Source organism: Salmo salar, chromosome ssa19 (assembly GCF_905237065.1).
Source record: "Salmo salar chromosome ssa19, Ssal_v3.1, whole genome shotgun sequence".
NCBI classification, from domain to species: domain Eukaryota; kingdom Metazoa; phylum Chordata; class Actinopteri; order Salmoniformes; family Salmonidae; genus Salmo; species Salmo salar.
Genome location: NC_059460.1, coordinates 48,063,638 through 48,077,672, shown reverse-complemented (window position 1 = coordinate 48,077,672; position 14,035 = coordinate 48,063,638). Strand labels below are relative to the sequence as shown.

Here is a 14,035-nt window from a genome sequence, read left to right as displayed (position 1 = left end):
AGAAACACATAATTTGTCACTTTGTAGTTTGCTAAGAGAAAATCAATAGAAATTCACACATGCATTCACACACACAAACACGCACACAGTCTCTGTTGATCTTTTATGCTGAGCTCATGCCGACTGTCTTTGTCTGTTTCTTTCATCTCTGTCAGGCTATCTCATCCTCTCTTTGTCTCTCTCTTTTTTTATTTCAGACTGAAACCTACACAAATGGGAAAAGCTGTCTCTGCGAAAGTAGTTTCCATGGAGATATGATGCAAACATTGACTTATGGTCTTTGTGTGTCTTCTGTCATCTGCCCTGCTTCCAGATGGCGGCACAGGATTGGTGGAGATACGAGGGACGTCCAAAAGTCTATTAGTTCATTAAAGTTCCATGTTCAGGGGGAGGGGCCGAAGGGGTCACTTCAACTAGGCAGCTGGGCAAAGCTGTAGAAGATGAGAGGGTGTGTGTGTGTGTGTGTGTGTGTGTGTGTGTGTGTGTGTGTGTGTATATATATTCAGGTGTGTGTGTGTGTGTGTGTGTGTGTGTGTGTGTGTGTGTGTGTGTGTGTGTGTGTGTGTGTATATTCAGTGTGTCTGTCTGTCTGTCTGTCTGTCTGTCTGTCTGTCTGTCTGTCTGTCTGTCTGTGTGTGTGTATATTCAGTGTGTGTGTGTGTGTGTGTACCTAGCGGAGCGTAACTTCAGTTCGTTGTAACACTGAACAAAGCTGTGGTAGATGAAGGTGATTGGCAACGCTAGAAGAACGATGCCACTGACCACACACAGCCCGCCCAGCATGCGCCCACCAACCGTTACTGGGTAAACGTCACCGTAACCAACGGTCGTCATGGAGATGACAGCCCACCATGCGGCAGCTGGGATGCTGGCATAGTCTCCTCCTCTGTTACTGCGGTCGTCAAGGTTACGGTGGTCAGGGTCAAGGCCATGCTCCAGCAGCTGAGCCAATGCGCTGTATATTGCCGTGGCAACGGTAAGAAAAATGGCGAGGGTGGCCATCTCGTGACGACAGCGGCGTAGCGTCATCCCCAGAGTCTGCAGTCCCAGGAAGTGTCTGGCCAGCTTCACCAGCCAGAACACACGCATCATCCTCAGAACCCTCAGGGTTACCCCGGCGACGCCTGACAATCCCCCTGCTCCGCCTGGCATCACCATTGAGACGTAGTAAGGTGTGATGGCCGCCACGTCGATCAGGTTCAGCGGCCGACACAGGAAGACCAGCTTGTCCTGGATTAGATTTAGATTTTGGGGTTATAAAATGAATGTAATGAAAAAAGAAGGATAAGTACCAGCCTTTTTGGGATTATATAGAATCATTTTTTATGGTCTTTCGAGAACTTTTATGGAGAATGTTTCTATAAAAAACCTTTCTCAATCTGAATGGTTCTTTGTAGATCCTTTTGTAGAACAATACAGGGTTTTTAATTATGGTCAGCCATATTATATTGTTTAAATTCCATGGGTGTTATTATTGTGTTAATTGACAAGTTGAATCTAGTGAACTTCCTCTAGAACATCTGGAGCTCCCTGAGGAGAGAATTGGGAACCACTGACTGAATTAGTTAACTGTTCTCAAATTACACAAGCCATACATGAGTCTTTCACAAGACACAATCACTAGCCACAGTCATATATAATATGTAATGACATAACATAACACACTAGATAAACTGGAATGACACTCTCACTCATTGTTGCACAAAAAGGAGCTGTACGTAAATCACACCCCAAAATATTCAAATGAGCCGCCCTACATTTTAATTATCACTAAAAGAGCAAAGAACCCTTTTGTGAACTGTAAAGAACCATTAAAGAGTTCCAAGTGTTCTTTGAGCCATTATGGTTCCACATAGAACCATCCCCATTACCAAATAACCCTTGAGGAACAATCATATTTTAGTGTGTGGAACCAAAAAGTAACACACCTTAGCCACGAGGAAACGCACCACACACTCCGCTGTGAACCAACCGATACACACCGCCTCCACAATCCTGTAAGGAGGTATAAAAAGAGAAACACAGAGAGGGAAAGGAAAGGAGAGACACAAAGACAAGAGGACTGTTAGAGTTAACCAGCCAAAACATCTCCTATTGTTGTAGCTACGTCTGATTGCTTATTGATTCGCAGCCAGGTTATTAGAGGTCTGTGTGTACGGATAATCAATGTTTTAAATTAAAGCCAATGGCTGTCTGCTGTGCAGTATCCGGCTGCTTGTTGTCACCGATCAATCTTACCGAGAAGCCCACAATCATCACACACACTCCCATACACACACTCACACACACTAACACCCCAATTCGACTGATATTCAATGACCCCTGCTTGCGTGCGTGCATGCGCTTTTGTGAGTGTGTGTGTGTGTACCTGTGCTCTTCCACTGTGTTGTGTTTTGCGGTGTTCCAATCTGGCAGCGTGCTCATACACAGCATCACCATGGAGATGATGACGAAGATGACGGACAGCAAAGCGAGGAGTTGAGCTGCCACCGATGACCCCGGTTCCTCAAAGGTCCGACGCATCCACTCTAGCCACCCTGATCCTACACACACAGACACACACACACAAAGGTCTGTATTACATGTGTCAAACATATCACACTCAAAGGCCTACACACAGACACAGACAGTGGCGTCTAACTATCTAGCATTTGAGATGGGGCCCCCAACGCCCATAGGGGGCACAAAGGCACTTGGCAACTCAGATTTGTCCTATTTGTTTATTTTTCAGATGTTTAATTGATTACTAAACATTTTTAAGCCCATCTTTTATCATCATTATTATTTATTTTTTATTCTGTCAGTGGTGTTTGGCGGAGGGGGCACACTGACTGGACCAGGCAAAGAGTACCCTCCCCCCTCCATTCTCCCTAGTCAGTGGTTCTTTCCAAGGTACAAGGAGCAAAGAGATAGCCTAGGCAGGATGCTACTCTAGTGTGTGCAGTATTGCCAGTGGAGGAGAGAGAGTGTAGAGCGACACACACATCATTTGAGTTGATTTTAGCTTCTGGTGATTGAGGTATGTTGGTAAATGAATTTGATCAAGCAATACTGAACAAAAATATAAACGCAACATGTAAAGTATTGGTCTCATGTTTCATGAGCTGAAGTAAAAGATCCCCAAAATGTTCCATACCCACACAAAGCTTATTTCTCTCAAATGTAGTGCACAAATTAGTTTACATCCCTGTTAGTGAGCATTTCTCCTTTGCCAAGACCATCCACCCACCTGACAGGTGTGGCATATCAAGAAGCTGATTAAACAGCATGCTACTTACACAGGCGCACCATATGCTGGGGACAATAATAGGCCACTCTAAAATGTGCAGTTCTGTCACACAACACAATGCCACAGATGTCTCATGTTTTGAGGGAGTGTGCAAAGGCAGTGGTGTAAAGTACTTATGTAAAAATACTTGAAAGTACTACTTAAGTCGTTTTTTGTGGTATCTGTACTTTACTATTTATATTTTTGACAACTTTTAATTTTACCTCACTACGTTCCTAAAGAAAATGATATACTTTTTACTCCATACATTTTCAATGACACCCAGGACAAGAAGGACAAGAAATTGGCCTAATTCACACTTATCAAGAGAACATCCCTGGTCATCCCTACTGCCTCTGATCTAGCGGACTCACTAGATCAGAGGCAGTAGGGATAAGCTTTGTTTGTAAATTATGTCTGAGTGTTGGAGCGTGCCTCTTGCTATCCCTAAATAAATACAAAAACAGGAAAATTGTGCCATCTGGTTTGCGTAATACAAAGGTTAAATAAATAAAATAAATAATATATTGAATTTTAAATAATTCGTACTTTCACTTTTGATACTTAAGTATATTTTAGCAGTTATATTTACTTTTGATACTTATGTCTATTTAAGACCAAATGCTTTTAGAATTTGACTCAAGTAAGATTTTACTGGGTGACTTCCACTTTTACTTGAGTCATTTTCTATTAAGGTATCTTTACTTTTACTCAAGTATGACAATTGTGTACTTTTTCCACCACTGGCAATTGGCATACTGACTACAGGAATGTCCACCAGAGCTGTTGCCAGATAATTTAATGTTCATTTCTCTACCATAAGCCTTCTCCAAAATGTTTTTGAGAATTTGGCAGTACGTCCAACCAGCCTCACAACCGCAGACCACGTGTAACCACGCCAGCCCTGGACCTCCACATCCGGCTTCTTCACCTGCAGGATCGTCTGAGACCAGCCCTTTTGTGGGGAAAAACTAATTCAGATTTTGCTTGGCCTGGCTCCCAAGTGGGTGGGCCTATGCCTTCCCAGGCCCACCCATGGCTGAGCCCCTGTCCAGTCATGTGAAATCCTTAGATTAGGGCCCAATTTATTTATTTCAATTGACTGATTTCCTTATATGAACTGTAACTCAGTAAAATTGTTGAAATTCTTCCTCATTGTGTTTATATTTTTGTTCAGTATATGTAGCCTATTAACTCCTTCCTGATGAATAAATAAAATGCAAATTTTATGAAGTTGGAAATTCATAGACAGCGAATTAAAATCACAGGCTATAAATTCATAGACATTTTCCACTGTGAAATTCATCGTTAGATGCATGCATGCAAAGATCGACAGCCATTTAGATTGTTCTTTTCAAAACTCAAAAGACAATAAATAGATACACAATTGACTAAAACGTATTTAATTATTGGGTTATGACACTATATACCAGTGTGGTAGTTGTACTGAACTCCTAAGGCATAAAAGTTCTTAATGAATCAATGTGCATCATTAAGTAAAATAACAATTGAACAGGTAAAGAGGTATGCTTAGATAACCTATGCAGAAAGGTATACATTTGTTTTATTATATAGAATTAGGCATAATATACCAGTGCACAAACACACACTAGATTGCAGGTGTTTGAGAAATGCAACCCCCCCCAATCCTCATGTTTTTGTGCCCCCTCTAAAATAATGAGTGCATGACGCCCCTGACAACACACACACACACACACACACACACACACACCTTTCTCCACCTCCACCTCGCTCCGGGACTCGTTGTCCTCCGCGCGCATAATCAGGTCCTCTTCGGAATAACCGGTGTCGTCTAGTCTCCGCTGGCAACAGAACTCCAGATGCGCGCTCCCAAGCCCCCAGTACAGCATTTCGCTGTAAAAGGAGAGCGCGCACACTCCCGGGACGAATCGGAGCTTTCCGGAGCGCAAGTAGAGCATAATGAAGACAAAGGCTTGCGCGTGCCGGTCGAAGAAGAATTCATTGCTATCCTGGTCGTAGTCGTCGCAGACCTCGAGGACTTCCTTCTCCGTGACACAGGCGTGCAGGCGGCTCACGCGCTGAAGTGGGAAATCACGGATCACCTCGCCAGGGAAGGCGTACCGGGTACCCCCCACGTTCAGTACACAGACGCTCTTCTTACCGAACTTCATCTTTCTCTCCACTGTAGCCAAACCGTACACTCACAATCCAGAAATGCCCTCAGGTCTGGCGGTGTCCCATCTCCTCTCCAACCACGGAGATCAAAAGTCAAGCAAACCAAATGACTAAATCACTCTGGAGATAACCATCAGGCAGAGCAGAAACTTCCTCTGCTGTCTGTATAGACCCGGGTTCTCCGGATCCGTCCTGGCGCACTTCTTGACTCCAGGCTCTCCTCGGTGTTTTACGCACAGCCAGCGCCTGGTACAAGACAGGAGATGGACTCAGACTGATCTCCACTATAGAGGAAAGGGTAATGTCTCTGCTCCCATGGATTGATGGATCAGGTTGCACCCAGAGCGGGATGGAAACTGCTCCTCTCCTCTCTCTTCTCCGTCTGCACCAACCACTCGCTTTCCACCACCCCTCTCCCTCTCTGTGATGTCACAAATCTCCCCCTTTCTCAACACACATGCACGCACGCACGCGCGCACACACACACGCTAGATAAACATTGCGCACCATGGTAACACGTCTGGGATAGAGCTGTCAACGAGAGGCGATGAGAACATGAAATACGGCCGTTTTTGAACAGCTTATTGCCTATATTTCACGCCCACACACAGACTCAGAGACAGACAGAGACAGACAGACATTCGGACACAAAGAGTACGAATTACATCGGAAAGGATAACTTGGCAGTGACAACCTATAGTTTAAAATAAATGTTTCTGTTAATGCAAGTGTTATGGACCTTGTTTGCTAGAATTGTTGTGAACATGAATGTTTTCACCAGATATACACTGTAAAACATTTCCTGTAAAAAGTACAGCATCTTACTGGCAGAAACTGGCCAGTAAGTTACTGTCATTTATTTTACAGTTCAGCTACTGTAATCCATTTTACAGTAATCTATTTTATGTCACCTAAATTGTTACTGTAATCTAATTTACACTATATTACTGGAATTATCCATGCAGAAACATATGTGTGTTCGTTGCAAGATTTTATTTTTTACATTTACATTTTGGTCATTTAGCGGGTGCTGTCAGTGCATTCAACCAAGGTTGATAAAAAACACATATCACAGTGATGGCAAGTAAAACTTTACTGTAACATTACTGAAAATGTTGTTGTAGTTAATGTATTGGTCTCCAAAATAATTGTAATTAAAACAAGATATCTTATGATATATCTCTGACTATCTCTGGATAGTGCCAATACATTACTGAGATATTCAAGGTAACTTGATGCCAGAGCAATGAAACACAGTACAATACAGGCAAAGTGGCTATTCACTTGTAAGAAAATTATTTCCACAGTATTATACTGTAATTACAAGGGATTAGAGCAAACAGGTTGGCTCTAGGCATTCACATATTACAGGATATTAAGGAATACTTGCACTCTTAGAAGCATAAACAAAGACTTCCAAACTGGCCGTGATTGATGAGCAAAACAGCTCAACTGGACATGGGTAAATATTCAACCGTTAAAAGATTTAAGACCCACTACCACTCTGTTCACTATATACATTTAATAGCTAGGGAACTACCAACACTTATCACTTGAATTGGTACAGGACTCTCACTAATGGGTGCAACAAATATTGTCACGTACAAAGCAAGGCTCAAAATATGTTAATGACTAAGAAACAACAAAACCATGCACTAATTAGTGTTCAGAAGGTTTTTGGCACTCCAGAAATGCATTATGATATTGTATTCGGAATTTCAGTACATGTCTGGCAGCAATTGTCCAGTAAGTTAATGTAGAGTTTCAGGACAAGGTTTGTAGAATTCCTAAAATACAGTATGTTACTGCATTCTGTAGGGGTACAACATTCTCATTTACGGTTGCAACTTTACAAGACACACCTTAAAATATGTTAATGAGACAGAAACTCTTTCCATGCACACATTTTCCAATAATGCACCATAATTAATACTGTAAAAGACATTTGCGTTTTTTTACAGTGCATTCGACAGTGCTTTACTGTTGAAATTACAAAAGGTCTTACAGTGTGCTATAAAACAAGTATATGGTATTGTACTGTGCCTTCTATGGTAATCTACTATATTCAGGTTATACAGCATCATACTGTTGTGTAGCCTAGTGCAGTAAAGCAACATATAAGACATCTATAGAATAACCTGGAACTGCAGAATAGGCTATAAGGTGACGCAGCATGCGGTAACAAAGCTCAAATTACTTTGTGATGTGTGCTTGTGTGTGTGTGTGTGTGTGTGTCACGTCGCAGTAGGCTTAGGCTAGTTCCCTCAAATGATGTATATAAACCCTGGATTACTGATTCTATGTTTTGGCCATCAAGAGGCTTTGAAACCACCGGTCGGCCATAATGGCACTCCCCAGTAGGAGCAGTCCTCCATAGGAATGAATGGAATTCTACAGTATTTCAACTAAATCTTTCAGGGACAAAATTACACGTATTTAAGTATTTTTGTTGTTTTTTGTTGTAGTGGGGCCAGTAACATTAGCAATCACAAAAAAAGTATACTTTAAGGAAAATATTTATTTTTATTTAAAGCTCACCTAAATCATTTTAAAGTATGCATTAATGCCACAATATCTAACTTTTTTGGGAGCCGACCAAATTCACATAGAGATGTGAGTTATAGATCTTTCATTCTGATTAAAAGCAAGTCTAAGAAGCAATAGATCTGTTCTCTGTGTGCTATTTCTATGCTTCCCGATCTTAAGTTGCTTTTTTTATCTTCTACTTTCGGTTTTGTACACGAGCTTCAAACAGCTGAAAAAACAATAATTTTGGTTATGGAAATACATTACTCAGCGGTTTTGATGGTACAATAATTCCCTCCACACTGCTTGTTTTGTCACATAAACTGAAATTAGGCAAACTATTTGAATTTTAGCATCCAGGAAATGGCGGAGAGATTTCTGCATATTGCACCTTTAAGGTGTCCGTAATAGAATATGTATGGCAAAAACGAATGTAGACATGAATAAATACAATTCTATAGCTTCTAAAATATGTTTTACAACGGCGAGGAGTGCCAAGATGGAGACACGGTGGCTTCAACACAGCACCCCCTATGTGTCACCTAGTGTATATATAAACTGTTGGTTCCCTCCCCCTCTCCTCCGGGACGGTCACTAGAAGCCTATGGTTTCGGGTTGATCCGAGTCTTTTGGTTGTGTGTGTCTCTCTCTCTCTGTGTGTGTGTGTGTGTGTGTGTGTGCGCGCCCAGTACTACTGTATTGTACTGTGAGAAGGTAGGCAGATAGGGGGCACCGCACCAAAATCTCCCGCTCAACCCCCCCCCACAAACTCACTTTCTAACTTCAACGTTTTTTTTTTAAACCGACCACAGGACTTTAACAACTGATCGCTTTATTTATTGATAACATTTTCGGTTAGTTTATGGTTTGTGTTTTTACACACCGGGAGGGCAGAAATGGCCGCCAACATGTACCGGGTCGGAGGTATGTCACATAGGGTTTTTGATGAAGTCGAAACATGCTAATTTTCTCTCAATGCCAGCGAATGTGTTATTTTCTCAGATATAGCTGTAGTGTAAATGATTATAATTGGCAGGCAAACGTGTGCAGTCATTTACAGGAGAAATGCATGGATTTCCAAATATTTGGGATTGTAATGGGTCAGGCCTTGCGACTATCGTGGCCATACCAGTCAGTCAGTCAGTTAGCCATTAGCTTGCATGTTACACCATAAACATGACCATTTTCTACTTTAGCTTTATGTACTCTTATTTTCACGTAAAATCCCATTTAATACACACATGCACAGACATGCATTGCATGATTTGTCGAGTGCACGTTGGATTGTCTTTATGATTATTGTTAGGAAGAGGTGCCTTTGTATTTGGCTCCTTTTTGGCACGCATCCATGTAATACGGCTCCTTATTGTGCTAGCTAACAGCTAGCTATCGAGTCCCCTGACTAGAAGTGTGCATGCTTTGTTGCCAATGCAATGAATTATCTTAACCGCTATAGCCAGCTAATAATGCTTTGTTTGACAGTGTGAGGGGAATGGCCCATGCATCTGTTTCTTGTAGTTTTACTGATACTCTGCTCCAGGTAGCTAGCTGTGCAGTTAGTTTTGCCAGGTTATCCACCTAGCTAGCTGTTTTTCTCTTCTAGCTAACTAGCTGTTGATTCCGACATTGTCTCATGGCGTCACGTGAACTAGTCTTTCACGTTTGCGAGACGAGCCAGTGGGGAAACAATATTGCCACGCCACTTCGATACAGAAGTTACTTTTTTGTATCGAAGTGACATGAAAATATTGTGTCCCATTAGCTACTGTTTATGATAATTATCCCAGAGCATCTGCCCTGGGCAACAAAGGCGGGGGTAAAGAAAGTATCTTGCATGTATAATAACGTAAAACACTGCTGGGTGAAAGGATGATCTGGAAACAATGTAACGATGCTTTTTTTTTCTTATCGGCTGCAGAGTATCGGAATGTATGTCACGTGGATGTCTGATCTATTGTCATCTTTTTCAGAGTTATTTAGGGCTGTGTTTTCCACCGGATGTCACTGTGTGTTTGCATTGTATCAAGTTTAAAGTTGTCACGTACACAAGTACAGTGAAATTGCTTTTTTTTTTTGCAAGCGACAAACCCAACAATGCAGTAATCAATATCAACGTAGCACTAAACAAGGTATAAGAAAAACATTTGAGATTTTGTGTTACTGGCCTACACACAATACTGTATAATGTCAAAGCAGAATTATGTTTTTAGATTTCTTTAAACAAATTCATTAAAAATGAAAAGCTGAAATGTCTGGAGTCAATAAGTATTCAACCCCTTTGTTATGGCAAGTCTAAATAAGTTCAGGAGTAAACATTTGCTTAACATGTCACATAATAAATTTAATGGACACTCTTGTGTGCAGTAATAGGTTTGAACATGATTTTTGAATGACTACCTCATCTCTACCCCACACATACAATTATCTGTAAGGTCCCTCAGTCGAGTAATGCATTTCAACCACAAAGACCAGGGAGGTTTTTCCAATGTCTCACAAAGAAGGACAACTATTGTTAGAAAGAAGAAAAAGACATTGAATATCCATTTGAGCATGGTGAAGTTATTAATTACACTTTGGATGATGTATCAATACACCCCGTTACTACAAAGATACAGGCATCCTTCCTAACTCAGTTGCTGGAGAGGAAGGAAACTGCTCAGTGATTTCACCATGAGGCCAAAGGTGACTTTAAACCAGTTACAGAGTTTAATCTTAGCGCGGCGATCCCGCTTGCGAGATCAAATTCGACAACATCCGATGAAATCGGAGTGCGCCAAATACAAAATCGTAATATTAAGCATTCATGAAAATACAAGTGTCATACATGAATCTTTAGCTTAGAATCTTGGTAATCGAACTGCGTTGTCAGATTTCAAAAAGGCAATTACGGCGAAAGCATAGCATTCGATTGTCTTGAGGACAGCGCCTCACATTAGCATATTTTCAAACCAGCACAGGTGTCACCGAATAACAAATAGCGATAAAATAAATCACTTACTTTTGAAGATCTTCCTCTGTTTGCAATCCCAAGGGTCCCAGCTACACAATGAATGATCGTTTTGTTCGATAAAGTCCTTCTTTATATCCCAAAAACGCAGTTTAATTGGCGCCATTGAATTCAATAATCCAGTCCTTCAACATGCATACAAAGGATTCCAAAAAGTTACCAGCAAAGTTCGTCCAAACGAGTCAAACAATGTTTTTTATTAATCCTCAGGTTGTCTAATATCTAAATAAACAATAATATTTCAAACGGAGATTACTATTTTCAATAGCAAAGGAAAAGAAAAGACAACTTTTGCCCTAGTGCTCAACTTGGAAAGACTACAAATAATTCTTCATTAAAAAAAAAACAAGCCTAAAACCTTGTATAAAGACTGTTGACATCTACTGGAAGCCATAGGAACTGTAATCTGGGAGGTGGAAATTAGATCTTTCAATAGCATTGCATTGGAAGTTATTCGGAGCTCCAAAAAAAAACATTTTCCGCATCGATTTTCCTCAGATTTTCGCCTGCTATATCAGTTCTGTTATACTCACAGACATTATTTTAACAGTTTTAGAAACTTCAGAGTGTTTTCTATCCAATTCTACCAATTATATGCATATCAAGGCAGTTTACTTTGGGCACGTCAGACAGACGGAAATTCAGGAAACTAGCCTTACTCGCAGAGAGGTTAATGGCTGTGATAGGAGAAAACTGATGATGGATCAACAACATTGTAGTTACTGCACGATTTTAACCTAATTGACAAAATAAAAATATTCAAAAACATGCATCCTGTTTGAAACAAGGAACTAAAGTAATACTGCAAAAATGTGGCAAAAAATGTACTTTCTGTCCTGAATACAAAGTGTTATGTTTTGGGAAAATTCAATACACACATTACTGAGTACCACTCTCCGTATTTTCAAGCATAGGGTTGGCTGCATCATGTAATGGTATGCTTGTAATCAGTAAGGACTGGGGAGTTTTTCAGGATAAAAAAATTAATCTAATGGAGCTAAGCAAAGGCAAAATAAATAAAACCATGTTCAGTCTGCGTTCCACCAGACACTGGGAGATGATTCCACCTTTCAGCAGGACAATAACCTAAAACACAAGGCCAAATATACACTGGTGTTGCTTACCAAAATGACATTGAATGTTCCTGAGTGGCCTAGTTACAGTTTTGACTTAAACTGGCATGAAAACCTATGGCAGGACTTGAAAATAGCTGTCTAACAATGATCACCAACCAACTTGACAGAGCTTGAAGAATTGTGCAAATATTGTACAATCCAGGTGTGCAAAACTCTTAGACTTACCCAGAAAGACTCATAACTGTAATCGCTGCCAAAGGTGATTTTAGCATGTATTAAGTCACGGGTGTGAGCACTTATGTAAATTTGGTATTTCATTTTCAATACAGTAAGCAAAAATAATTCTTAACATGTTTTCACTTTGTCATTATGGGATATTGTGTGTAGATGGTAACACAAAATGTGGAATAAATCAAGGGGAATGAATACTTTCTGAAGGTACTGTATGTATAGGGGAAAGGGGAGTAGGTATTATATATTAAACAGAGTAACAGCAGCGTAAATTGTGATTGTATGTGCGTGTGTATAGAGTCAGTATAAATGTGTATGTATAGAGTCAGTATAAATGTGTGTGCGTGTGTGTGTGTATAGAGTCAGTATAAATGTGTATGTATAGAGCCAGTATAAATGTGTGTGCGTGTGTGTGTGTGTATAGAGTCAGTATAAATGTGTGTGCGTGTGTATAGAGTCAGTATAAATGTGTACGTATAGAGCCAGTATAAATGTGTGTGCGTGTTTGTGTGTATAGAGTCAGTATAAATGTGTATGTATAGAGCCAGTATAAATGTGTGTGCGTGTGTGTGTGTATAGAGTCAGTATAAATGTGTGTGCGTGTGTATAGAGTCAGTATAAATGTGTGTGTGTGTGTATAGTCAGTATAAATGTGTGTGCGTGTGTATAGAATCAGTATAAATGTGTGTGCGTGTGTATAGAGTCAGTATAAATGTGTGTGTGTGTGTGTATAGAGTCAGTATAAATGTGTGTGTGTGTGTGTGTATAGAGTCAGTATAAATGTGTGTGTGTGTGTGTGTATAGAGTCAGTATAAATGTGTGTGCGTGTGTATAGAGTCAGTATAAATGTGTGTGTGTGTGTGTGTATAGAGTCAGTATAAATGTGTGTGCGTGTGTAAAGAGTCAGTATAAATGTGTGTATAGAGTCAGTATAAATGTGTGTATAGAGTCAGTATAAATGTGTGTATAGAGTCAGTATAAATGTGTGTGCGTGTGTATAGAGTCAGTATAAATGTGTGTGTGTAGAGTCAGTATAAATGTGTGTATAGAGCCAGTATAAATATGTGTGTGTGTGTGTAGAGTCAGTATAAATGTCTGTGCGTGTGTATAGAGTCAGTATAAATGTGTGTGTGTATAGAGTCAGTATAAATGTGTGTGTGTATAGAGTCAGTATAAATGTGTGTGTGTGTATAGAGTCAGTATAAATGTGTGTGTGTGTATAGAGTCAGTATAAATGTGTGTGTATAGAGTCAGTATAAATGTGTGTGCGTGTATAGAGTCAGTATAAATGTGTGTGCGTGTATAGAGTCAGTATAAATGTGTGTGCGTGTATAGAGTCAGTATAAATGTGTGTGCGTGTGTATAGAGTCAGTATAAATGTGTGTGTGTATAGAGTCAGTATAAATGTGTGTGTGTGTATAGAGTCAGTATAAATGTGTGTGCGTGTATAGAGTCAGTATAAATGTGTGTGCGTGTTACGTGGTTGTTGGAAGTGTCAGTGGGCGTGTGTGTGTAGACTCCTGTAAGTGCAACTCAGTCTGTGTAGCCATTCTGTTAGCTATTTAGCAGTCTTGTGGCTTGGGGATAGAAGCTGTTCAGGAGCCTGTTGGTGCCAGACTTGATGCACCGGTACTGCTGTTATAGAGGTCCTGGATGGCAGGGAGCGATGCTGTTGCCAAACCAAGCAGCGATGCACCTGTAAAACATTTTGAGGATTTGAGGGTCCATGCCAAACCTGTTCAACTTCCTGAGTCGGAAAAGGCACTTTTG

At 40.5% G+C, this 14,035-nt stretch overlaps 2 protein-coding genes across 2 annotated transcripts in view; one reads left to right on the top strand and one right to left on the bottom strand.

The window, feature by feature from the left end:
- Positions 1 to 610: 610 nt before the first annotated feature.
- LOC106578937 (potassium voltage-gated channel subfamily G member 3) lies at positions 611 to 6,163 on the bottom strand. Its single transcript, XM_014158225.2, has 4 exons — positions 5,001 to 6,163; positions 2,369 to 2,543; positions 1,929 to 1,995; positions 611 to 1,230 (listed from the first exon to the last, which is right to left on the bottom strand). The coding sequence occupies exons 1-4, from the start codon at positions 5,419 to 5,421 to the stop codon at positions 646 to 648; spliced, it is 1,248 nt and encodes a 415-aa protein (XP_014013700.1). The 5' UTR covers positions 5,422 to 6,163; the 3' UTR covers positions 611 to 645.
- A 2,444-nt stretch (positions 6,164 to 8,607) lies between these two features.
- Positions 8,608 to 14,035, top strand: part of mta3 (metastasis associated 1 family, member 3) — a 40,453-nt gene continuing 35,025 nt past the window's right edge. The window contains exon 1 of the mRNA XM_014158228.2: positions 8,608 to 8,875. Within this exon, the coding sequence (XP_014013703.1) occupies positions 8,848 to 8,875 (28 nt within the window). The 5' untranslated portion in view covers positions 8,608 to 8,847. The remainder of the gene's footprint in view (positions 8,876 to 14,035) is intronic.

Bases quoted from the DNA above. Each gene is read 5' to 3' on its own strand.
- LOC106578937 (XM_014158225.2), bottom strand. From the start codon at position 5,421: ATGAAGTTCGGTAAGAAGAGCGTCTGTGTACTGAACGTGGGGGGTACC. The intron at 1,996-2,368 runs GTACACACACAC...ACCTCCTTACAG, and splicing joins AACACAGTGGAAGAGCACAG to GATTGTGGAGGCGGTGTGTA. The intron at 1,231-1,928 runs GTGTGTTACTTT...AATCTAATCCAG, and splicing joins TGCGTTTCCTCGTGGCTAAG to GACAAGCTGGTCTTCCTGTG.